Source organism: Myiozetetes cayanensis, unplaced genomic scaffold (genome assembly GCF_022539395.1).
Source record: "Myiozetetes cayanensis isolate MyiCay16 unplaced genomic scaffold, myiCay2020 scf1, whole genome shotgun sequence".
Classification (NCBI taxonomy): domain Eukaryota; kingdom Metazoa; phylum Chordata; class Aves; order Passeriformes; family Tyrannidae; genus Myiozetetes; species Myiozetetes cayanensis.
The window spans coordinates 143,800,381-143,828,126 of NW_026086604.1; the positions used below are offsets into that span (position 1 = coordinate 143,800,381).

Sequence of the window (27,746 nt, forward strand, 5' to 3'; positions counted from 1 at the left end):
TTCATGCAGTTAGTATTTTTTTGCAATAATGACAGCAAACAACAGTCCCTGGAATGGAGACCTGGTAAGAAATTGAGATTTGGTGCAGTTCTACCTAAACCATTGTTATAGAGGGAGCAGGAAACTGGAATATGGGGATGGAGGATTGCAGGAAGACTGGCTGTGCAGAGCTTTGCTTCCCAGCTCAGGCAAAGCCATCGTATTGTGGTTTATGAATGCTCCCAGATCACCATTTCAGAAGGTCATTTGGAAGATCACCTAGTTCCAACCTCCCTGCTTGGGGCAGAGACACCTTCAGCTAGACCAGGTTCCTTCAATGTTGAGATGATCCCACTCTAAGAATACCTACTGAGGATGAGGTGAGCACACTTTCTTTGCATTTAAGGGGTGCAAACACATTTTCCATGAATAATAGACACAAACAGCCTCCACCCAGCCATTCCTCTTTGTTGACACTCAGTGCCTTTTATAAGGAAAATAAAGTATGCAGACATGGGATATGTCTTTTAACTCCACCTTTTTTTTTGCTGTTTCTACTGAGTTACAATGACAGACCCTTAATTTTAAATAAGAACCCCTTGCCCCATGGCCCAAGGAACTTAATTACCAAAATGTCCCTGCTGTTAATTTATTTAAGCTCTGAGGGTTCTCTAACTTTTTTATTTAAGCTATTTCTTTTTTTTTCTGTAATTAAACCAAGCTGTGCCAAAGCAGAGGACTTGCTGTTAAGAGCAAAGAACCATTCAGGCTACATAAAGAAACACAGTTTCTGCTGGAGCTTTGTTGGGATTTCAAAAGAACCATAAGGGTCCTCCAAACTAAATAAAATAAAGAATAGGTCTGACCTGTTTTCTTCCCCTGTGTTAGTCCAAAATTGGTCCTGAAAGTTAGCAACAATGAAATTATTTTCTGGGGCTTCTCCTTCAAAAGAGATCTCTAGGATTAAATTTGTCAGTAATTATTGCTCCACCGGCCTGTAACCGTGTCCAAAAATTTATATTCTGAACAAACAATGTGACAAAAGCTGGACAGTCATGACTGCTGAGTGGCAAGAACAAATGTTCCCACCACTTTATAATGTTTACTCAAGTAAAGTGTGTGTCCACCCTCCTGTAGCAAGAATTGTAATTTTGTAAGCATGTGCAGCAGACAAAATTTGGCATCAACAGGGTTCTACTGTCAGAGGCACAGCTGAGGACACCTGAGAAGACAGTGTTTGCACAACGCTGTAATAGAGTTTTGAAAGCCCATAAATCCCTCCAGAGTTGTGTGGCAAACTTCCCTCCCTCTCTGTGCCACTGCAGATATCAAACATTAATTAGGCTGAAACAATTGACAGAAAAACTCAGAGTGTTGGTGTGTCTGACAGAGATATTGCTACTTCTGCCTGCACTGAGATTCATAGGTAGGAAAACCTCCCAGTTGCAGAGATTTCATGTATTAGCAGCTTTGGTTTATTCAATGCACGGTGACCGTGCAGAGCTGATGTCCTGGGTTAGATACACTCCCCCAGGTCGGACATAAAAGCAAATGGAAGTGTATAAATGTTTCTGAATCAACCTTCTCCAGCGCCTCTGAACATTCTGGTTTGTCTATCTTGCTGAAAATTGAAGATTAGAGAATTTATGCACGGTGGGTTTGAGATTAGAAAAGATAGGTTGTCAGACAGATACCCTTCACAAAGGGTATTTTAAATAGATGATATTCATAATTAAAATATCCCACCACAATCTCCTTTTAAAATAAATTATTGCCTCTAAATGTTGTCAAACAATAGCTGCTGCTTCAGTTTCAAATCCAAGGCAAACCCTCAGGCACAAAATTGACCTTCCCTATGTTCTTAGCATTTCTTGTTAATTCAACACTTCTGGACACACAAACCTTAGCTTTAGTTATGTAAATGTAGCTAGAGCACTGCTGTCCTACTACAAAGAGGATAAAAAGCACTTTATTAAACAAGGTTATTTACTCTACTGATCTCGGCTGTTAAAACAATATGACTCAAAACAGGATCTGGAAGAATAAGGAGAAAAAAATGTGCTCCCCATCTTCATCCCTGGAGCCCCAGAATCACCTTACCAAAAGCCCCCACAGGCATGCTCATAAAAATGCTGCCATTTTCAGGAGCTGTGAGCATTTAATTGAAATATTAAAGATCAGCTAAATGATATTAGTAATATTTATTCATATGGGAGGCAACTGAAGACATTGCTTTCATGAAAAGACCCCAAATTTAGCAAATTATCAGATTTAATTAGTGTTAGTCTATGTGGTTCCACTAATTTATTAATAACTTGGCTTCTGCTCGTTACAAAAGCACTGAATGACTACAGTCCTTTGATGAGTTGAGAAAAGAGAAGATACTTTGTTTGAAGATACACACAAGCACAGATGTAACAACTGAAAAATATTTTAACTAATATAAACTGCATATTATTAGGACTGATTTATTTTCTTCTCTTTACTTAGGAATTGATTTATCCTAATGCATTATTTATCCTGATGACAGTAACTGTTTCTCACAAGTATAACAAAGTTACAGTGCTTTAGGCTAGAAAATGTTGGAAAAATAGTTTTAGCCACCAGACTTTAATAATAGTGAACACCGCCCTTTTATTGTGCAGCTTTCCAGTGGAGGAGTCCTTCTTATTTATGAGCAAGAAGGATTCAAAACTGCATTCATATTGAAAAAAGCATATGAAAAATCATAAACATAAACCTTTTTCCCCAAAATGCCCCACTCAAAAACTACTCATTCACAGCAAATGCCAGAAATTAAGCAACAATCGCTAAACCGGGTAGCATTATTTTATGGTTCTAATATTCTATCTGTGCTCACTTTATCGTGGAATGACTATAATTTTCACTGTTTCTGAAAACAACATTGGGTGGGAATGAAAAAAGTAAATTTGAAATATATTTATTGCCACAGAAAGAAAACAGATTTATATAAACCTATTTCTAGCCCTGGTAAATCCATTTCAATTAAGTAATAAATATCATGGCTACAATATGAGCAGTATTACTGATGATAGTTATGACAGTGTCTAATTTTCAGAGGCATATTTATCATAATAATCGTTATCACCTAGCTCAAAAGGATGTTGTGAGGATTCATTAATATTTATGCCCATTAGTGTTTTGGAAATAACAAGTGTTATATTATTTTAATTTTTACTCAACTAATTAAAGCAGTATGACGTTGTAATTGAACCATAAGCACAAAACCTGTTCATTCCACATGACAACCAGACTTGAAGAAATAGTAAGAAAAAGTAGCAAAACCAATAGTAATTTATTTCTTTCTGAAAATAATGCTTTTTTACTTCATTCATGCTCTAAATACAAAGTCTATGGTCTGGCCTGGGTCTTTTTGAGGTCTCTTTGGTCCCACCACTCCTGTTAGAGGCGTGACAAGAGTTAGGAAGAATAGAAATACTGAACTCACCACATCAACTACTCTAAAGAACAACAGTTGGGTCTGTTCTAATTACATCAATGGTTAATTCTTTGCAGCCTTCAGCATTATGAAAGAGCATTTCTTTAAGTGCAAAGTAAGTAACAGCATCTGTTGTAAAATGTGAGCTGCAAAAGTCTCTAAGCCCTAACTTTGTTCAGATAGCTTTGCAGTTTGGTTCATACTAATCAGCCAGGATATCTGTGTGTATTTGCTGTTAACTAGCACAAACACAGTAATGGATCAGTAAATTGGAGATGAAGAATCTTGGAAACTTCATTTCCTCTCTTGCATGATGACAACACTTATTCATAATAAAGGCAATAAAATATTCCCTATTTAATGTCTCACTATGTCACTCAACAGAATCACTTCTCACATATTTCCTCCATTTCTTTTATTTCATTACACAAACTCCACCCATAACTCTGCCACAGAAAGCCTCACGAGTGGTTTTCTTACTCATCTTTACTCTTACTCTACCACAATCCCCCACAGAAATGCTACAGGATTTAAGAGGTGTTCTGTCACTTGGCTATTTCAGAGATCCCTTTTGGAGACCGTGGAGAAGCACAGAGGTGATTCCAGCCCACAGACAGTCCCTGGGAGGCACGCAGGGAGCAGGGAGCTTGCCCAGCAAGCTGGTGGAGCCACGTGCTGGGCAGGAGTGGCTTTGGCCTGAAACCACCAGAGAGAGCCCTGACTCTGCACCCTTTCTGCTGAGATGCTGCGACCAACCCCCATTTGTCCACGTGTTTTGGGATGACTAAACCCTATATCAGAGTGCCGTGCATTTGTTTTGGTGAAGGATGATTTGAAGTCAAATCTTCTCTACAGATGTATTTATTCCCTGATGCTTCCCCCAAACTTCAGCCTGTTGTTTCAGCCTCAGGTTGCACCTTGCTTTAGTGTAAAGAAAGAAAAAACCCACAACAGAAAAACCTCAGGAGTATTTGAAGGCAAAGAAGCCTGGTGCCTTCCCTGTGACCTTTCCAGAAAAAGAACAAATCTTCCTTGTTCAAGGTTAGAAAAGCTCCCTATTAGCACAAGGCTTACCCGGAATATTGCTGCCTGAAAGATTAAACTTCTGTAAATATAAGCACTGCAAAAAAGCATTCACAATGAGACCTGACAGCCTGACTAGCCACAGTGTACCCACGCCAGTCTCACAGCTGTCTGCCAAGCCTCCTGGGAGAAATATATTTTAAGGAACATGCTTTAATTCATTATCCTTTAAGATGAGGAAGGGATACAGCAGGAAAATACATATTAGTTGCCTCAGTGGCTTTGCAAAATAGGTGTCTGTCAGTTCAGTGTCGTGTTATTCCAATGTGGGTGTCAGTGCTGTTACCCAGACCAACACTGAGCAGAGATGCTTCTGTGCAAATAAATAGAAAAACCATAGAAGAAACTATTATTGGCAGGAAATGACTTCATAGCACTTTTCTTAAAAATATTCCACTTCAGTGGAGTGGCACACTATGCTCTTGCATTTTGATGTTTATTCCTAGCTAGTATTAAAATCAGAGACTGAATCCATTCATGTCAGAATTCAGATAAATGATTAATTCACATTATGCATATTAAGATATTATGCACGTATGTAAATACAACACAACTGTACTGTGTACAAAAATGATGAAAAAATTTATATCCACAAACAATTAAAAGGCAGCACATCACACAAATGGCAAAAAAACCCCCAAACAACCTCTTTCTGACACCTGTAAAATAAGTACACAATAATTACAAGACATTCCCTTTTTGAAATTGTAGAATTAATCTTTAAAGACGTGTCCTTTGCCAGTATATCTCCTGAAATTTCCTTTTGACTTTGCAACAAGGACAACTGCCCACAGCTTTACTAATCAATTTCTTGTGTTGCAGAAAACAGCATAATTTGAATTTTGTCCAAGAATGCACAAAATGTGAAAAGCTAACTAGGATGCAATTATTTGTAGCCACAGTCTGCATACCAAGTGAGAAGAAAGCTGAAGAAGTAATTTAACAGTTATTGCTACTTTAGTACTCAAAGAGCCACCCATCATGGCTTAAGAATGCAATAATCAAGAATGAATCTAACTACCTTTTTATTAGTAGGCTTCATCTTCAGAAAAAAACCAAACAAAAAAAAGTAAACCAACAAGCTTTGTTTCTTCCATAAACATGGGTCTTAGAGGAAAAAAAGAGGGGGTTTTGTTTTGTTTTATTTTGCTTCAGAGCACTATCTCAGGAACTCTTGCTATGTATGAATACTTGAACCATTTTCAATGTTCTCCTACACTGAGTCACATATGTCACCCCCTGAAATCTTCCCAAAGGTCATGTTTTCAGCTTTCCACCTTGTTTTTTCCTCTCTGGAAGATGTGGTGTGAGGAAAGGGGCACATGGCTGTGTGTTTCTCTGTCTTCTCCAGCCAGGCATCTCAAGGACCACAAACACACTTGCCTGTACCTCAGACTCACAGGTCTGCAAGCACTCACTAGCAGAGAGGAGGATGGAGGGGAAACACATCCAGTTCATCCCTTTCAATCCCATCTCCATCCCCCTCCTCCCACATTGCCTACATCAAGCACTCCTCCTCCAAAGGCTGAGCACAAAGTCACAAAAGCCCCCGTAACTTTGCTTCTTGCAGATTTTCTGAGTGGGCAGCCCTTTCAGTGGATAAATGTTGAGAATAAAAAGTGAATTCATCATTAGTGCTTTTCAGAGATGATTTTTTTTTTGTAATCTTATTATACTTTTTGTTATTACAGACGTTTTCCTGTCATTCTCAGAGGAGTTGAAGATGCCCTTTCTCCTGGGGGCTCTCCCTGCTTGCACAGTGCATCTGGGCAGTGTCAGCACAGGGCTGCCAAAGCCAAAGGCCAATTTCCACTAAAAGAACTGAATTTTGCAAAACATCTCTGGCTCACAAGGTGAGGGGCTTTTAGGGAAAGGCTCTGCTTGCTCAGTGGCCCTTAGGCTGTCTTCCCCATGTTTAGAGTTAACGCTTCAACATCCATCTCTGTCTAGAACTCTGATAAGCCTCAGGTAAGTGAAGTCACACCAGCTGTAATTTCCCAGGAAAAAAAATCATTATGAATTATTCCTAAAGTTTCTGATACAGTTTTGTTTTAACATTTTCTAACACCTGGCTTTTACAGTACTGAGTCAGGAATAACTCCAAAGATGATAGCAGAGAAATCGGATGAGCAACAGAGCCACAACATCTACTACCTAAAGGATTGACAAATTTCCTTTGGTTAGCAGCTGAAATTTTATTTACATTATGGAAAAAAGAATTACAGGTTTTAGTTAATTATTTATTTTCATTTTGAGGAATTGGTGCGATTCTAGATTATGGAAACCAAATGTATAGGGCTTATATTTCACCCAAGAAGTACAGCATAGCTATTATTCAAACATTTCAGGCCTTATACCAGCAGAATTGAAGAAGAACATAAATATTATTTATGCAGAAGAATGTCTTCACCCATGTTTGATTCTTTGGTCATCGTTTAAAAATGACTCATTACACTTTTCACTTTTGAAGTTTGGTAGAAAATTCACTGTAATCTAGAACTTAGTAGCAACCTAATGGTGATTTTTTACGAATGATTTATACCTAAACCTCTGAAGAAAAGGATTTATAATGAAAGTGATAGCTCAACCCTAACTGCAGCACTGGGAATGGTGACACCATAATTAATGCATTATTTCAGTTGTGGGAGACACTGACAGTAGCTTTTTGTTCTGGGGAAGAAATTTATAGGGTGACTGAAAAAGGCACAGTGGAAAAAAAAAATCACAGAAGAGGAATAGAAATACTTGTAGCAAAGACATGTCCTTACAGTCCCCCTCCCAAAGACTATAAAATCCTGGCAATGACAGTGTTTCCTCTACGGTCTAATTTATACCTTTCTCCTCTACTAGATGGCAGTGTGACATGCTCTCAGAATTGCTAAGTGAGGGGGTTTCTTACTTTGTTTCATAGGAAGCAATTAATTTAAAGTATCATCTTGCTGGCATAAAAGTGGAAAAAAAAAAAAAAAAGTTTGCCACTGGCTGTGTATTTTGAAATCAAATCTAATTTACTTACTGGTTCAACATTAAAAGCAAAGAGTGCATATTCCCGGTCAGGTGATACTTCATATCGGATGGCCTTTAGGGAGACCTGGAAAATAAATAAAACATTGAAATAAATGTTTTTGTTTTCAAGCTACTGACATCTAGAATTAATTACTATGACCATCTCTCTAAGAATAAAGAATAATGCTGTCCCAAAGTAAGTTGTCTTGGAAAATTATATATCATATCTTTTTTCAAACTCCAGAAATGTTATGTGGGCACCTATATACCCACATAGGAGAAAGACTAAATGCATTGTGACTCAGAGCAAGCAGCTATCTCAAAAAAATCAGAATTTTCTCTTACTGCAAAGTGGTTGGTGAGGTGGCAGCTGTAGCCAGTAGTTAGAAGAAAACTCTGATAAACGGAAATTTATTAATTCCTTCTCACTGTCTGTATCTACTGTCCAGTGCAGGCAATGGCAAACAGTACAACAGCTTCTGGAGCAAATTAGTATTAGAGACACCACTACTTCTCCCAATTAAGACAACACTGAGGAAAATTATTCCATTTTTCCCCAGCTAAAAGTCTTTGGGATGCTGTGGTGATAAGGCTTTCCAGGTGCACCCTGACCTGGGTTCTGCTAAAAGTAGCGCTGTAAGTCTTGCTAACAAGAAGAGATGCCAAAATATCTCAGACTTGTCAGGAGTCACCTTTTTCCTGCTCCGTTTTTCATTTGTACAGTGAAGCCATTTCTCCTTGCCAGTGTGTTTCAATAAAGTACATTGCTGGCACAGATGGCACCAAGGTCAAAGAGAGGTGGCACTCACACATCACTCATCCACTTTTAAACCTCACCCTCTCACCTAACACATTAGATGTAAGTCCTTGAGAGATTCCCATAGAGCAAAATGGAAAGGGGAATTTGGGCTGTGGGGAAATGGGGAATTTGAGCTGCAGAGAAATGCAGAGAACCCTACTGGGAGAGTCCTCCCGAGGGCCAGTGATGCTGGACGTGGTGCGGGAGGAGCCCAGGGGATGGCCAAACATGGATAGGACTGGTCATACCATCATAGAATTGTTTGGGTTGGAAGGTACCTCTAAAGGTCATCGAGTCCAACTCTCTGCAATAACAGGGACACCTTCCACTAGAACAGGTTGCTCAGAGCCCCACCCAGCCTGAATTGAATGTTTCCAGGGATGGGGAATCCACGATCTCTCTGAGCGATGTAACAGGCTGATGACCCAGCATGGATCAGGATGGGGCAGGTACAGGGCAGTGTGAGAGCCAGAAGTGTCAGGATGAAGGGAAATTTTATATAACCTCCATGTTATACTAATGAAAACGTGCCAATGTAGCAAAAAGTTTTCTGACCCAGGGCTGTGAATGAAGAGTAAATAGACAATGTGTCTGGGTGAGGTGCAATAGCAGCTCTTGCACTGGCATTTCCTGGATTAACATGGAGGTGAACTGCAGATTTATAGACTGAGAGGGCAGAGGAACCAAGGAAGAACAGGCAGCAGGGAGGCAATATCAGGAAAATGTAGGATTGTCTTGTAGCACTGTGCTTTTCTCACAAATGGCAAAAATTAAAAAAAAAAAAGTGGAATAAATGGAGTCAAAATGAAAGCAGTTTGACTTCAACAGACCTTGACATTAAAGGAAGCCAGCTCATGCCTTCACCCTTAGCAGAATTGTAAGAAAAGGTAAAAGAGGATTGCTTATTTGATGTATCAAAGGTTGAAGGTTAACTGTAACATTTGAAGTTTAAGGTTGGGTCCTGCCATAATAATTCAGTGATAAATTCTTTGTCTCATTAAAAAATAATTAATACAACTAATATATTAACTTCTGCCACAATGCAGGCTTCATCTACTACAGAAAACAATGCTGCAAACCACTTTTATCACTATAAGTAGTACTCTGCCACCTACTAATATATTTTGAAATAATTTCTTAGGGTTTTTCTCATATGCAACTTGACTTCTATTCCTCAACACTAGTCATAAACAGCACTGAAATTACATTTCAACCATTAGGCAAGAAAAATCAGCAAATACACAGACTAAAAGACAAGCATTTGCATGGAGGAATGAGAGAATGACAACCAACAGTAAATGATATCAATTGTCTTCTATATTAAACATGCGAAGATGAGAATTATGCATCTTTCAATTATATATGATATGCAAGACTAGCTTCAAATATCTATATGATACTTTCCAGTAGTATGAGAGAAACTGAGCTTGCAGGATTATAATAAAAGCTGGAGTTCAATCTCACATTATCCATCACTGCATAGCCCATGGTATTACCAGTGTATTGCTTCTCCTTGACAATACAAGAAGTTGAAACCCAAGTCATTTTCTGCTTTACTGATCCAGCTGCAAGAGGACTGTGAAATTCAGCTACTCATCACAGAATATACTTACAATTTTTTTGTTTTCTATTAATATTGTTGAGTTGTTCGTTTCGACATTCCTCAGAATCACTGTGCCATTCCGGTTTCTATAAATGAATTCAGTATCTGCAAGGAGGAAAACAAAAGAACATTAAGGAGATCTGAAATTGTTTGTTTGTGTGGAACCTAATTATGGACTTGAACTGAAAGTACTGCTGGGAACTTCCTTCTGAAGAACACAGATTATTTTTTAAAACAGCCATTGGTAAAAGTGGTTTTCAGGAGAGTCATCAAATAACCTGGTTAGTGTTTGTCACGTGTTTATTTTGTCACACTTTCTTGTAGCTGAATGCAAGAGAGTGACCTGTTTTTAATGTACATACAGAGCTTGGTATATTTTTAGTGTAGAAAAAGACAAGGTCAAAAATCATTCCTTAGGCTTAAAGGTTTCCAAGATCCACAGTCTCTGTAGGAGTTTAATAAGCCTTGGAAGGGAAAAGCAAATCGCCCTCTATAAAGCAGATTCTGGAACCTAATATTGTGCAGACATTCCAACTCTGACATTTGTTTTGCAAACTTTTACCAGAGCAGATGCATGTAAAGAAACCACCATTTTCACATGAAAAAAGACAGATCAGTTTGTCTCTATTGCACTTTGGGGCTACTCCAGCTCTCAAGACATCTGGACGAGGACAAGAATCCCTCTGGTAGCTGCTGCACAGTGGGAGGACAGTGTCCAGCTCTCAAAGCTCACAAAATATTTGACAGAAGGGCTGGGATAGACATACGAAAAGAACTCCAAACAAGGGTTAGGTAGCAAGTCAAAGGTTCAGGATGAAAAATAATTACAATAATAAAGGGATGCCATAAACTGAAGGTCAAGTTTGATCACTGCTTACATGCACTGCCCCACAGATAAAACATAAAACATAAGCTCCAAGCACACTGCCATTAAAAGAGTCAGCAGCTTTTCTGGGCACAGGACTGGGGTTATGGCTTTTTTGCAACCTGGCTAAATTGAGATTGAGAACTGATGGATCCTACTAAACTTCTGCTTCCAGTTTCAGTTAGAGAAACAATTCCTCATTGCCTACCCTCACTGTGGCTACCCCAGAGAGACTGCCATGGTGCATCCCACAAGTGCCAGGGACATGTGAGTGGTTTACATTATCTATGGGTTGTCCCAGGATGAGTCAAAGATGAGTTTTAAATCCTCCAGGGTTTGTACAAACACAGATCCAACTCAGTGTAACATCAGAGGTGTGCACTGCCCAGCTTGGGGTAACCTGCTAAAGACAACACCGGGTCTAGAGACTTTCAAAACTTTGGTGTACAGACCTAGCACACTCCTCATTCAGCTTTCAGTCTTTTGTTTCCAAGCTGGTGATGACAATCATCATCACAGTCATTCCTTTATGAAATACTCTGAAAATGTAGACAAAAAGCTTCTAAGCTCTACTTATTGCTATCAGTAAGAAGTCTCCTCCTCCGTATCACAGATTTACATGTAAGTGAAGGAAAAAACAAACTGCTCTGAGATTGGGAAGAATCACAACCTGTGAGGCCAAATGGTTGCTGCAATACTGATGATTCTCTCCAAACCACAAAGTTTTAAAGACTTTATGATTCTCAGTGTCCAAATCAGAGCAACATCCCTTCAGACTCACAGGCAAAGTTCTCAAAGAATCTCTTTTTCTTTTTTTTTAATTATGGAACAAATTTTATCAGCACCTTTGTCCCTGGATAAAAATCAAGGATCCAAATTAGATTAAGACTTGCATTTGTCTTTTAAATATTCCTTCACAGAATTTATGGCTGAACAAACTAAGATTCTTAAACCTGGGAACAAACTGATTGAATAGAGCTGGGACAGAAGTCAAAAAAGTCATAAGCAGTATGGAGAAGATAAATAATGGATGCTCGTTCCCTGCCTTTTCCAAAATAAATACTGGGGAGCACTGGATGACATCGGTCAGTGTCAGGTTCAACACAAATAAAAGGGATTATTTCTTCATGCTGAAGGCAAACAAGCTGTTGAAGTCACAGTCCCAGAGTAGAGTGGGTGCCAAGGCTGCTGGTGGATCCAAAAAAAATTAGATAAATGGAAGAAAAATCCATCAAAGATTATGGGCCTAGAAGGGAAATGCTTTTCAGGAAGCCCTTGAACCTGCCATTGTGAGGGACCAGAAGCATATCCTGAATCATCGTCTTGAGAAGTTCACCTGCTTTTTCATCTTCCCTAAACATTTGCCCTTGTCCTGGGCCATACACCAGAGGAGACAATCTCTGGGGTCTGATCCAGCACCAACTTATTTACAACTCTAACTTCCAGTTTCTGTGTCCAGATCCTGAAGAAACGTCTTTTTGCCAACAATTTAGGAAGTACCACAAGAAAAAGTATTATTGCCTCCTACACAACTTGTCTTTATATCTTGAGGCCATAAAGGCTGAGGAATCATTTTTTTATGAGGAAAGCATACAGTCCAAATTTTTATTTTCAGGTATACCAGAAATAACAAAACTGAGAGACAGAGTATTACCTAATTATCAGACATTCTGGAAAGGATTACTGCTTTAATAATCAGCCAGTGTCAACAACACAGAATGTTTTCCAATTACACAGTATGTACTAGACACAAAAAACACATTTTAAATATGTCCAGCAAAGCATCTGGATAATTGTAAGCCTCTCAGGATATTGCCTAATTACAGGAAAAAAAAAAAAAAAAAAGGCTATGAAACTCAGCTCAAAGTTCAGTACACAGGTATAGTAGCTTATTAATCTAATGACTCTGTGGACCTGTTTCTTGAGCATCATAGGAACTGACGGAAGTTCCATTACTGCCCAGAATGTCATTGCTACTAAATTTTATTGTTCCTTATGCTCCAAAAAACCATAATGTTTTAATAAACTGTGAAACTTGAAGAAGATTACATAAAAGTTGCTCCATGGTTGGAAGCAGGAGACAACACACTTTCCCATTATTTGTTAAAGTGTAACAAATTTAAAATCAGGTGCTAATCTGTTGCACGTATATCTAGAATGCATAAGGAAGAATAAATGAAGCAGTGCTGATTTGTTAGGGCTGTAAATCTTGCTATTATATTCAATACAAGCCATCAACACAGCATCTGAATTAATGAACAGAAAACTGGTCTGCTTAAGAGAAGAACAAATTGATCTGCATTATATTCCAAGCAAAACATTGTGAGGTTTAGCTGGTCTTAGTCCTCAAAAGAATCAATGAATAATATTCCTGGACTTCTGTTTTGAAATGTGTGATTTGTTCCAGTGCAAAAGCATTTATTTAAACGGGACATACCTCAATCAAAGACAGAAAGCAGTGCAGCAGCTTCTGTCTGTAATGAATTCTGTCCAGTGAGCTGATGAGAATTTGCAGCCTGATTTATAGTTGTCACCACAGCTGAAAAAGGTCATCACTGCATCTCATTTTTTATATCTGCCTTTCTTTGGGGCTGGTGCTCAGTATAAATGATGCTGAAAATTATAACTTTCAGGCATAAAGCCATTTATTCCATCTCTTCAATCTTTCTTGGATTTCTTCCATCTCCTTTTTACCCAGAGAAGTTGTGGATGCCCCATCCCTGGAGGTGTTCAAGGCCAGATTGGATGTAGTTCTGAGCAACCTGGTCTAGTGAAACCATGGGGTTGGAACTAGGTGATCTTTAAGGTCCCTTCCAACCCAAACCATTCTATGATTCTTTGATTCAGTAGCAAAGTTCACTTCACCAGCTCTTCACCCCTCTTTCAACTTTTAGGAAATTGGTTGGTAGAATGTATTTAGTGTCTGTGAGTATAGACACACATATGTAGCCACACTTACAAAAGTGACTGATTACAAAAACCTGTGATTACTAGAAATAACGGAGCAGCCTTGGGGCTATACAGAGTCAGTGTAGAGGAACAGGGAATCCTCAGAAGAAACTTCTGAAAACCTGCTAAACAGGAAGAGTGAGATCAGAAAACCCAAGACCAATGAGATAATTGCAGTGTCAGAGCTTCCCCGTTTCTTTGTACACATCTTTCTTAAATCCAGTCAGGGAATATGCACGCAGAGAAAACAGACCTAGTGAGATGGAGCTCATGTCCCTTGCAGTCACTGAGCCCTTGGCAGGAACATCACACACCTGGGTTTGCCTGGCCTGGCAGCTCTGCCTGCTGCCCTCCTTCTTAGGATGAAAAAAAAAAAAGATAAAAATATGGGATTTTTTAAAAGAAAAGAATGCATTACATACTGTAGTCCCAATGCAGGTTTTGCATTTTCAGGTGTGCTAGCTGGCCAACCCTTTTCAAGGTTTTTCCATTGGAAAAGGCATGGGGTCTCTGGAAATTTGCCCACTGGTGCTGTTGTGATGCTGAACCTGGAACTGGCAGTTGAAACTCAGGAGAGAGATCACAAGGCTGTCATTTGGTATCATTTGTGGGTCTCAAGTCATCAACTCAATCTGCAGAGGCAGCCTCAACAGCCAATAATGAAATGCTGGACAACATCAAGAGAGCAAGATGACAACATGGACCCTTTGCCATGATATAAAACAGCAGAGTACAAAAGTAAGACGGAAGCAAGAGTTAGTGAAAGAGAGAAGGTAGAATCTGGACTGTCAGGACCACTCCAGCCTTTTAGAGCCACAGATTTAGAGGAAAAGGCAACTTCTCAAGGCTTGTAGTTTCAGATCAAGAGACGTGAAAGATAATTGAATGAGGTTCAGTCTGACGAAAGCCAGCATCGAGGGAATTATCGTTCTCAATCCCTAAGATTAAGGTAGATTGGTGAATAAAGGAAGTTTAAGTCCTGAAGTTGTTCTAAACCACTTCAGATAAATGAACCTTCAGACACTAGCGTGACCAGCATGATTGGAAACATATTATGCTGTGTCAAGAGAGCAGGAGGCAGCATGCCCTGTGGGATGAGCCTGCACCGTTCCCCAGGGAGCCAGGTCACATTGCATCAGGCCATGTGAGCTGCTGGGATGGAGCTGTGTCATGGGGCCAGCAAGAGAGGGCTGGCACCCTTCTGTTATTCCTCATAGAAAGAAAAGAAAAGCTGCTGTGAGGTTTTTAATGACCCAAAGCAGTCAGATCCTTAGGATCTTATCTTACACCTGAAGGATGAGGCATGCAGGTCCCCTGAAGCACTGCCCACAGCGTCCTGCAGCACTGCCCACCACGGTGCACAGCATCACTCCACACTCGGCCAGGCTGAGCCCACCCTCACTGAGGTGACAGCAGTGCCTGAATCAGCTGAGGGGTTTCTTGGAGTGCTCACAGACAGGTATCTGTCAGACACACCTGGTTAGCACCCACCATCTGACAAGAAAACAGGCAGGAAGACTGCAGTAGTAGGACAGATGTTTCTTCAAACAGAATTGGCATTTTCAGACTGACAACACTATGTACTACAGTTGTATTCACCTGGAAAAATACATGAGGATGAGGCAGTTGATTTAAAATTGAAAAAATATTCTGCTTGTTTAGCATTCCAGCAAGTTTTCTGAAGAGCCAGGTGAGTCCCAGCACAGTGGATAGAGACCAAAAGTGGAGAAAACAGTGGCTGTACCCCTTGGGTGGACTTGGGCATGTCAGAGCTCTCAACCCAGCAAACACCAGGGCCAAAGAGAAGTGTCTGGATGGAGAAGGCAAACCCACACTATCCACAGCCATACCTGCAGCACACAGGAAAAACCACTGTGGCTTGTAGTGATTACCCACATTTGCAGAACTGGGGGAGGCTGACACTTCTCACTAAAACAGAGTGTGTCTCTGTGGGAACAGCACCACGACTAAACCAGGTACCCAGGCTGGCTGTGGCTCAGCAGCAAGGAGTGTTCATCACTGTGAGCACCAGCATTTGCATCCAGAAACCAGCCCACGTGCAGCAAAGCCCATCGTGAGAGAGCAGCCCATCAGCACCAGCATCCCCACAGCTCAGGTGTGCTTCTCCTAGAGAAAGTAAACTGGGGAGACTCAGGGTTTCCTGTAAAAAAAGTGGCTTTCTGAGTGGCACACAGCGTGTAAACAGGACAAGCTGGGGTTAACAGGTTGCTGTGTTGGGACCAAGACCTTAAAAAAACCCCTAATACTGCCAGATGTAGCAGAAGCTTGGCCTTATCTTCAGAGACTGGTTTTGACAGAGAGAGAGTTTGGACATAATGGAAGCAGAGAGGTAAACAACAGAACAGGGTAAATTCACAGAGGAAAGAGAAACTGTCAGAAAAACAACACAGTAAACATTAACAAGGACCACCAAACAGGAGGAATAAGGTGCAGCATGATACGAGCAGGGAGAAAAATGAACACAGACCAGCTTACAGATATACTTATTTTACTTTGCTTTCATGAAAGGGGGAATTGCATTTTATTTACTAGGCCTTCAGGATTATTGACTCACTTAGGGCAGTGTCTGCCTAATTGGGGTCACGTAGACCTCCAGGACCTGCAGTCCCTGGGGCAGGTAGGGTTTACTCCTCAGAAGGGCACTAAGAACAGATGTTGAACAAACGCTAGGACCGTGCACGCTTGCTAACTGCTGCAAAACTTCACCACATAGATCAGAATGCAAAATAAAAGCACAATCAGTCCCCCATGGAAACCTATTCAGGTGTCCAGACAGAGGTAATCACAAACTCAGGTGGAAATAAGACTGTTGTGATGATGCATTTAATGCCACGATCTGTCGTTCTTTCAAGACATGCTGCAGTGCATCGATTTCATATTTATGACATGTACCCACAAACAACTGGCTCTGAAATTCCCACCCCAAGGCAGAACCAAAGATTTTTTTGATATGGAACTGCTTCCCAAAGAGAAAAAGCAGGGAAGGCTTCCCATCCTTTGTCCCCTGGTGCTGCAGTAAGGTGAGAGAGTAGAGAAAGTGGGAGGCAAGGATCATGATCAGTGAATAGCAACAAAACCCATTTTCATACAGTTTTATTCCACTGTCAGTGAGAGCTGGTCCTTAGGGATGATCCCTGTAGACCTTGGTACTTCTAACTCATCACAGTTCCCTGCCACCACCCTGCTTTTGTCTCAATCCACCAGCAACTCCATTTTCTCCTGCCTTGCTAGTCTGGCAGAAATAAGTAAGAATTTATTAGACTTTGTGATGCTGACTCAAGGAGCAGCAGGGAACAGAGAACAGCTTGCCTTTAACAACATCGCTACAACCTTTAATTCCAGGAGACAACTGAAATCCCATTTTTAGCTTTTTGCTATTATGGGTCATTATCCTTTTATTGGTCCCAGGATTTTTTTTCCACATGTGAGGCTGAAAGAAAAACTCCTTTAAATAGGTGATTTACCATAATTTTGCTAAATGCTCTATAACACGATGCATCGGTATATTAAGTAAGTGCAACATGATAGAATGTACTTTATTATGCAAGGAGTAGTTTTAATTGCTCATCATCTCGGTGCAGTTGCACTTGGTGCACCAATACAGTATTTTTACAGAAGTACTAGTAAAATAAAACACGATTATAGCTCAGGAAAATTCCCATATCAACATGCATCTTCTAACAGGCTTGTAAATTAACTTGTCAAAAGCTCAAAGAAGACTGAGTCTTGGGAAAACCTAAAACTGTAAAAATCAGTAATGCCAGACTGTTTCTGGTTTTTATCTAATCCCAAATCTTTCAAGATTCAAATTATAAAAGAAAAGCTTATTCCATATCATTGAGAGGAGACTCAGAACCAAGCCTGAAATCCATTCAGAGCACACCTTTGAAATTTCAGTCCCAAATTTGAAACCAGGTATGATTCTGCTGCTGCCTCATTTATGAGACAGAACTTCCCTTCAAAGAGTCCCAGTCTGGAAACTCTGTAGGCTCAGACACTGGCTCAGTGGCACAGGCTTGAAAAGCTGAAATCCATGTGAGAAACCGAGAACTTGTTTCAGCTTCAAATAACTCCCTTCCCTGCTTCTGTCTGCTTTTATAACACATGGAGGGAGGAAAGAAATACACTACAATTAGGAAAAAAAAAGAAAGAACAATAAATTCTCTGATGTGAATCTATTTTCACTTCATTCTTGATTACAGAAACTACTGCAAAAGCCTAACAACAACAACAGTGAGATCGTACATCTTGTTGCTTGCTGCCCTCAGTTTCTCTCTCTGAAAGGACTGACAGCAGCGGGGGTGCTTTGCAGCACACCGAGTTGACTTTGGTGTATTCCAGAGCCGAGAAATCTTCTTCAAAAATTCTCTGCCATCTTCTTCTCCTGTTCAGCTGGGCTCATGCTATGTGCTTTTCAAACCCTAAACGTTACAGAAGGAATAGCACAGATGACCCCAGGGTTATAGGACAGCTGGAGATAGCAGATTACACTCAGCCCTCTGATTCCCTGCCAGAAACATCTCACATTCAACACAGGCCAAAAGCAATTTGACCCCAAATAACTAATTTCCCAGGAAACGGTCCCTGATGCCTTTATCCACACCCCACCTAATTTTCATGGTCTCATCATGCAACTGAAGAGAAAACCAAAGTGCAGGCAACAGGTAGCATGAACCAGCTTATCCCAGCTCCACGGTGTGACCAACATGGGTGTGCAGCCCCAAATACAGAATGGCACAGATTTTAGAGGGAATATGAAACCTCCAGGGCTTTTGCCATGGTGGTTGCTATCTCAGATGAGAGCCCAGGCTACCATTCCTGCTTGGTCATACCCACCTTGCCTGTTCCGTGCAGGAACACTTGCTCCAAACACTCCCTGGTTGTCACCCAGGCAGTGCAGCATCAGTCAGTGACACCCCCACACACCCCCTTCTCTGCCAAATGCACCAGGTTTTATCTGCCTCATTTAGTTTGGCTTCACACAGAGGAGTGCATAACCCAAAGCATTACACAAAAACATAATAATCCATTTGACACTGAGAATAAAAGGAATCCATGGATAAATTTTCATTAAAATGTGACCCCCACAGCTTGCTTTCTTAATTCCTCTATGCATTCCCTTTCCTCCTTCTCTTTGTCCCTAACCAAATTACACTTGTTAGTGGTCATGATAGAGAGAAAGAAGATATAAAATGTTTTGGTTTTTTTCCTTCTCATTATTATTATCATGGGCAGAGTACTTAAATTTCAGTACAGGCTGAATGAGATCATTGTATATTAACAAGCAGATATGCCGTGTATACAGCTTCAGGTAAAGTTTTAATTATCTTTGCAGGCAATACTTCACAATCCCTTTTGTTAGTCTGTCATTTCAGATGTGTCTGTCGAGGTGTGACTGTGCTGAAGTCTAATTATGTGAGGAGTCTGTCAGAGCCATGGGCATCACCCTGACTTCAGGCTTTTGAAAATCAAGGCAGATAAACATGAAATCCAATACCTATACATTTTGGTTACCTGTGTGTGATTATTGGTTTTGGACTGGTCACAAGAGGGCACCATATTACAGAGCCACTGGAAACACTTTCAACACTTGCAAAGAACTCTTAATAAATAATTGGAGACTATGCTGGACAGGGGATTGGCAAGGAATGGCTCCTGGTGGAGAACAGTCTTCCTGCACCTAACTGCAAGGGAACCATTACTGGAGGAACATTTTCCAATTATACACACAATCTTGTAATTTTTAATCCAGTTGATGAGAGAATGATAAAATAGCGTCAGCTACGTAGGGTGGTGAGGCACTGGAACAGGTTACCCAGAGAAGCTGTGGATGCCCCATCCCTGGAATTGTTCAAGGCCAGGTTGGATGGTGCTCTGAGCAATTTGGTTTAGTGGACTATCTTCCTGTCCATGGCAGGGGGGGTGGAACTAGATGATCTTTCAGGTCCCATCCAACCCAAATCATTCTATGATTCTGTGATAAGTGAGTAGCTTTCCCTTAACATCTCACATCAGTTAGGTTTGCCTGCAGTGATTGGGCCAGCTCCTACAAGGAGTCCCGTACCAAATGCCAAAAATAATTCCTGAATTCCTTATTTTACTCCTTCTTGTTCCTATTCCTCTCTCCACCGTGAAACTGACGTCATGCAACACTGACTGCCTTCTGTGATGCTGATCTTGAATCAACAGTGGTTTTTTGCTAAGAGGGCAAACCTGCTGATGCTGGTGCAGAAGCAAAACAGCTGATATGAACACTTGGTTTAAGGTCAAGAACGATCACTCCTTTCTTCGAGTTCTCACCAATCTTTTGTCCAACAATATCTTCTCAACGAGTTAACAACTTTCAGCAGATGGCATTAAAACCAAAGAATACCCTTATTCAATGAAAAGAACTTGACTTCTTCATGTTTTTCTTTATTTATCCTTACATAATTTCTTCATAACTCAAGGTAATTCTTTTTATTGTGCATTTTCATTCTTCCATCATGGTCTTCATCCTTCTCTGGACCATGTCAAACCCCAACACAATCTATCTTTTTCAGATGGAACAACCCAAGCTCAATGTAGTGATCAAGGTGATAACATCTCTCAAACTGGATAAAACCATGTTATTTTCAGTATTGTTCTCTCCTGAGTATAGTTCAATATTTTTTCCCCTAAAAAAGTTGATTGCAACAGAAAATTGATTACATGTTCTCTGTTTCCTGCCCTAGGAGAAGGAAAGCAAATAAAAACTATGAAATTCTAATAATCTGTCTCCTGTTTTCATATTCATACTCTTCTGGCTTGATAATTTTGGTAAATTAGCAATTTTGTGCCTATCAGTTAAAAAAAAAAACACCAGGAATATTGTAATTATTGGTATACAGTCCTGAAACTATCTTTCTTTGTGATGCAAGTTCTAAAAATATCTTCCTTTGTGAGGCACTAAAAATAAAAAAATAAAGAAAGAACATATTTTTATGTTAAAGGTTGATTTAAGGTTGATAAAGTTTGAAGGCCACATCTTATGCATGCTGCCAAGTTTAGTATCAGCTAAATGCTTCAAGGCAAAAGGTGATAGCAAACTCTCACAAATACTGCCCCTGGAATTAACACCTGTGAGAAGGAAAATATGGAACACATGGAACAAATATATATATATGTACACATACACTCTTGGGGATATCTTAACTAAGTGTTTTCAGGCATTTTTTATGTCACAGTTCACAGCCTGCAGTCCCCTGGGAAGGAGAATAAGGAAGGAAATAATACCTCCAAATTATTAATAATGGTCTTGGCTTATGCATGAGTTTTCCAAGCGATTTGTCCTGGAAAAATGAGTCAGTCCATCAACTGAAGCAACAACAAACAGGGAAAACACCTTCACGTGGCCCAGTACGTGTGCATTAACCCCCTGTGGGGTGATGGGCCAGCTCAGCCCTCGCTGGCTCCACTCTCTACTGATGCTTCCAGCTGGGAGAGCATCCAGAGCCAGCTGCAGGAGCAGGTTTGGGTATGGGCTCTTGTCCACCAGGAAACAGAAAAACTGAATGCCGAGTAGAGAATACGTGTTCGTTAGGGTGATAACAAATTAAGGGTATTGGAAACATTTCTGGACACTTTCGGGGCAGAATTGGTGGATTTTAGAAGTCTGTCCAAGCCTTGGTGGCTCTTCTCAGTCTGCCTGAAGGTACCACAGTATTCAGATTTCCTACAGTGCATGAATGGCAAGGCCAACACTTCCAAGCAGACTCTGGACTGGTTTACTCTGTGAAAATGAGCACATGGATCATAACTGCGATGAGACCAAAGTCTCTCTGAACTGCTGGCTTCACCACCCCTTCATTGTACAGTTAACTTTTACTGGGTCCAGTGCACGCCAAAATAACAATCATTTACCCAATAGGTTCAAACTTTTGCCCTTTATGGGTAAAAGACTTCTGAGCTGAAACTTTTTTAAAATTTTCTCAGCTTAAGCATTAAAATGTCCCACTGCTCTCATACTAGACTTTACTTTTTTCCATTCATGTCATCCTGCCTTCCCTGAAAAGTAAAAATGCTTTGAAGATGATTATCCAGATTTTGTGAATTATTATGAAAATGAAGCACTGGAAATCAGATATAAGACTTCAAGAGAACCTGATATTTTAAAAATATCTATTCTAATGAAAGCAAACATTGCCTTCTCTCCATTTACCCTCCAAATAAGTTTAAAATTTGAAGGACCATTTAACTGTGATAATATTCATGAGTACTAAAAATGTATTTATTACTTTGCTTTTTTGAATCAAAGTATTTTTGTGTGTGACCTGTGCCCAGAAGCTGGGACTTTATTAACAAAATGAAAACTTGGCATCACATCCAGCTGTCAGTGTTGTGAAGGCACACTTCTGGTCAGCCATACAAACACCTGGTTACAAGTTCAGCTCTTTCTCTCCCTCATTCAAATATTCTAGGGAGTTGCTTCCCATACTCCTTTTCCTTCCAATCTGTTTTGTTTCTTTCATCTCTTTATACTTGTGTCTTACCTGGGGTTCTTTCCCTGCTAATCATGAGACTAGAAGTGGTTTTTAAGAGGTGTTGTACTCTGATAACCAGGTACTGTTTCTCACCATGCAGGGCCACGTCTGTCTAGGGATCACTTTTTTTACAGGGTCATCTTATTCTCTATCACAGATTACTCCTTGTTACTGGCAATGGAAAGAGATGTCAGCGAAGTTTTCAGCTTTAAAACTCAGAAGGACGTGTACAGACCCAGTGCTGGTTTCATATGAAGATGGGAAGTCCTGCTGGGGACCTAGATCACCTGATTTTATGACATCATAATTTCTCAGTGTGGCATGTGTGACATGTTTTGGTACAGGGACCTATAGATTTTACCTCTAAAACACTGCAAAATCATCCAGCTTTTCCTTAGGGTCAAACAGATGATACTACATGTATACATTTATCTTCAAGTGCCACAAAACTCGAATAACGTGAAAACACTTGAGAAGCCAACCCTGATACTTCTGGGCAATCCCTGTGTGTAGTTCCCATCCCATCTTCTCTAAATTAATATATTAGAGATGGAAAACATTCATCCGAGCTACTGATCTAAGGCTGATCAAAAAAAGCAAGATCCCAGGTATCCTTCCTCATGCAACAGGTCAGTGAAACTAGTTGATGAAAGACATGGGGGATGCAACAGGCTCTGGAGGACAATTGGCACGTGTCTTGGAAGAGAAAAATATTTTGGGGTACTAAACAGAACGTATACAAGAGTATCTGATAATTCCCTGACCTAAAATTGCATGAAGTTCACTGCCCTCTTGCTCATCCTTGTGCACGCACATCTTGCCTCTCACAGAAACAGGATTTGGGGCTGGACAAACCTCCTGTTCTTAATTGAATTTCCACTGATGTAAGATTTTAAAGTATAATTATATTCCCTTGATCACTGCTAATTATCTCATTCTAAATTTCTTTTAATGAATTATATAAGTCTGGTACTATTTCTCGTAAGGAAAATAAAGTACTGCCTTTCATGCATTCAACAGCTTAATACAGTCAGGAGATCCAAGCTCACTGGGGACCTTTTTTTCCTAGATAAGTAAATCCTTGCCTGCTAAATTTCCAGTTAAAAAAGATCTGATATAAAGTTTAATCACCAGAACTACAGTATTTCCTGTCTTCAAATTATTTAATTATGGTATCTCAGCATATATTTATTTAATGTTCATTAAAAGGAACAAGTAGAATACATACTGGTCTAATTAATCCTTGTTAAGCATTCCATGTTCAACAAGTGTCCAAGAGCAGTGGAGCAAGCTCAGGAAAAGGTATTGAGTCAGGAAAATGTGATTTTCACCAAGTAAAAGTCTTCAGGAAGGAATAAAAGTCGGACACGGCAGTGTAAAAAATAGAAAATTGCCTTGATTAAAAAATAGAAAACACATACACACACACATAAAACCCCCAAACCAAACCAAACCAACAAACAAAAAACCCCACCAAAAATAACAAAAAACCCAAACAAAAAATAATAAAAAAATAATAAAAACAAAACACAAAACCCAACAAAAAAGCAAAACCAAAACCAAAACAAACAAAACCTACAAAGCAACAAAAAACCCAAACCAAACCAAAACCTAAAAGTAAGCAAGTTTCCTCCTAGAGAATAGAGGGCACCTAAAGATGGACTGTGTTGAGAAATAAACATTTCTGAAAATCACTGCTGGAGGTACCAGTAGTGTGTAGCAATTGGGATCAGTGGCTTAACAAGAGGCCCAAACACCCTGAAGAGCTCTCCTTCCTCTATCACACATTTACAGTCCTCCCCTGAATGTGCTTTTTGCTCAGTATATACTGAAATTAGGCACCTCGTTTCTTCCCTCTGTTTTTAACTAGGTGCTCATCTCTTAGGTGCTTCTTTTCCAAAACTTTTCTACCTTCACACCAGCCTGCCTATTGGGAAAACCTTCAGCAAGTTCATGCAAACTCTCATTCTTGACCTTCTTTACCTATTGTTCAAAACTGAGTCTCCCACCTATCTGCTCAGATTTTCTTAGCACTGCAGGGTCTAAATGAAATAAATTTCTTACTCCCTCCCAGAACAACCCTCCTTATCGTGAAACACTGCCAGGCTCCTGCGGAAGGGAGAAGACCATCACCATCTGTTGTGTCCAGCTTGCTCCATCACCCAGGAGTATGGCTTTCCTTGTTTCTCTCCCTCCTCTTCCCTGTGTTATACTCTTCTGAAGAGGCAAAGGATAAAAGAATAACTTTATTTTAGTAGAAATTCAACCAGCAGGGCTGCAATTATGACCATCCTTTTTGTAAGGCTTATCACAAACAATTTTTTAACGCTCATTACAAACAATTTTTGTCACAGCAGTTCCCCAAGTGCTAGGACCTCGCCCTTACATGCTTCACAGGTGTTAACTAGGGAAGTGAATCTATCAGTATCACACTGTATCTCTAGCTGTTCACCTGGATTTTTAACTAACACCCACTGAGAGAACACCTAATTCCTCTTGCAGTTAAACCCCTGTAAAACCAGCACATTCCCTTCGGCTCTGAGAGCAGCAGGGTTTTGGTTTCAAGCCACTCTGAACACGACGAAAAAAACCCGATCCTTTTTCCAAATGGATTCAAACTGCTCAGCACGCAGGCAGAACTGCCACGTGCAGTTCTTTCCTTCCAGCAGCAGAAACACCACTGCTGTGAGCCACATCTGCAAAGTCCCCCACAGACGCTACCGCTCCCCGTGGCACCGTGATGTTTCCTTCCCACTTCCATCCCTGCTGCTCTCCTTTTTTTTTTTTTTCTTTTAATCAAAAAGCTCCCCGCTGTGAAGTGGGTGCTGTTGCAGTACATCTGCCTGGCTGGCAGGTAAAAGGCACTGAATTTAGCAGGTTTGCACTCACCACCAGCAATACTGAGCCCAGAAACACCGCGGTGCACCTCAGTGCATGGCGATAGGGAGAAGCAAAGAGGACAGCTTCTACCTAATTCCCATGGATTTCTACCTCAAATCTACAAACGATTTTAGCACACAATGGAGCCCAAGTTGTTCTAGTTTTCACACACCTCTTACAGCTTCAAATTGTTCCCCAAAAAACTGCTCCTCGCTGGCATACGTGGTCACACCAGGAGGCACTGCCTGGCTTCTGAGTTACTTTGAGAGAAAAATACTAATTTTAGTGGAGTTGGGATAGACATGGAAATGGGGAATCTGTCTTTGTTAATGGCTATAAAAAGTCTAGGAAACCAGCCTGCTGGTCTAACATGTGAGACTGGGACAGTCATGTTGCCTTCCAGAAGGAAGCTTATTTTTCCTGCTTTGTTTGAAAGAAATTAGTGGGAACAGAATTAGGCAGATATGGGGAGTAGGTATTAGCAGAACCCAGATAAGTAGAATTGAAGTCCGAGGAATTCTCTTGCCTCTTCCAGCCATTTTGCTTTGCTAATTGTTCCCTTTGATATTATCCCAGCAACTGAATGTATCTTCCAGCTCCTTGTCTTAGGCCATTAAGCCATTTCTCAGGCAGTACTGACTTCCAGAGCAATTTTCACCCTATGCACAACACCAGCCCCTTCTCCACCTGGAACTCCCCCAAGATCCTCCCTGTTTGTCCGGGCTTCTCCCCCGAGTGACTGCAGCCTGTCCTCCCTGCCCAGCATCACTCCATCAGTGCCCTCCTCACCACCCGATCTCTTGCATCTCACTTCTCCCAGGTGACCTTTGTGCCACCAGCCCTGTCCTCTGGGCCAGACTTCACTCAACCTGGCAAGATGCAGAGATGTAACAAATAGAATGCACTGAATGCCTGAGGCCACTTTTTACTGCACATGGGTTTTTAGATGTTCAGTAGCTAAAGCCATGTGTTGGTACCTCAAGAGTACATTCTCACTCAGAGGCTCAACAGCAGTCAGTGGGAAGCAGGGGAATGGTTAGAGTTCAGCAGGCTCTGGAGAAATTACTTACAGAAATTCCTACATTTAGGGTTAGGCTCATATGGAAATCTTGACCTCCTCAATACATCAAACTACTGAAAACCACCACAAACAACCTCCCTATCTGACCATTACAGCGTTACTTCTGCTTTTCCAGGGTGCAATAATTTTACTGAACAGGTCTTTCTCCAGCATATTTCTCCTTCTAAATTCAGCATTTGCTGTACACACCAAAGAATTATTTTCTCATTCCAAGAGCAGCACAAGTGCCCCACCAGCATCCCAGCACTGTGGAGCAATGGGCATTGAGGCACTGCCAAAGCCACAGCACTGTGCTCCTCCCCAGCTTGCTCCTGCAGACTGTGTTAATTTTTAAAAGAGCCAAATTGATTTCTCATTTCATTCTCTTTAGCAGTAATGAACAAAATAGTTACATGGCAGAAATGCTCTGCTCCATGGACTATGTTAAAAAGCTATTAATTCCTAGGTTTCCTGTCTTTGGTGAACAGGTTACTGTCACTCCTGGACTCCAGCGGTCACCCAGGAGCTGAAAGGCACTAGGGCAACTTCTCTTCAGTGCTCTCAGAGGACAAATACATAGAAATCCCTGAAGAAGATGATTCAGCATGGGGTCTAAAACCAAAATTATGGTTATAATGTTTTTCCTCACTCCTTTCTCAGTGTAGCAGTCGTGACAGAGCAAGATCTTTTACCTATTCTGTTTTGGCCACATAGGATGTCAATTTTTGACAGCATTTAGATTAAGAACGGTAATCAACCAGCTCTAGAGACATTTCCACTGGCACAAACACTACCTAAAACCTCACTTAACTAGCATCTGTATCTTCATGAATCATAACAGGATTTCTGAAGGCCATCCCCAGCAAAACCACGATGTGCTAGACCAGAAGAGCCTTCTTAGTCTGTCCCCTGTGTTTTCCTCTGGTCCACATAGCATGTTCTGTAAGTGATGGTGTCTTCATCTCATACACCTTTACAAGGTGTCATGAGGTAGGATGTGAGGTTTGGCAGACCACAGCTGTGAGTGGGGCAAGTTTTCTTTGAACCATTAAGACCAGTAAACCCATTCATTTCAGCCTTCCTAACACATATTTAAAACACTTTGAAATTAATGAACTAGTATTTCTATTTAACAAGGTGGGTAAATATTCTGATGGAGTAAACCAATTTTCTTTATGCCTTCACCAGATGTGATATTCCAGCTCACATTCATTTAACTTCAGGCAGGAACTGGGACAAACTGCAGTGCCCAAGGAAGACAATTCTTTTCCTTGGATGACAAACAGGAAGATGAGTTTTTCTTTCATGCCAACAGCCCGACATTGCCAGGGAAAGGCTCCTTGCTGCCTTATAATTTGGATGGTCATTTGCAAGTTGTCAGCTGCTCTCTACCACTACCTGACAGGAGGTTGTAGTTAGGTGGGAGTCAGCCTCTTCCCCCAAGTAACAATTTAGAGGACAAGAGAAATAGGCCCTGAGTTGTGCCAGGTTTAGATTGCACATTTGGAAATATTTCTTCACTGAATGTGTAGTCAAGCAC

General features: G+C 40.6%; 1 protein-coding gene across 4 annotated transcripts in view; it reads right to left on the reverse strand.

Moving 5' to 3' along the window:
* DPP6 (dipeptidyl peptidase like 6) overlaps positions 1 to 27,746 on the reverse strand; it is a 544,128-nt gene that overhangs the window by 128,037 nt on the left and 388,345 nt on the right. For all 4 annotated transcript variants that reach the window (XM_050314872.1, XM_050314882.1, XM_050314854.1 and 1 more), the window contains exons 4-5: positions 9,941 to 10,035; positions 7,539 to 7,613 (exon numbers count right to left, since the gene is read on the reverse strand). In XM_050314872.1, the coding sequence (XP_050170829.1) occupies positions 7,539 to 7,613; positions 9,941 to 10,035 (170 nt within the window). The remainder of the gene's footprint in view (positions 1 to 7,538; positions 7,614 to 9,940; positions 10,036 to 27,746) is intronic.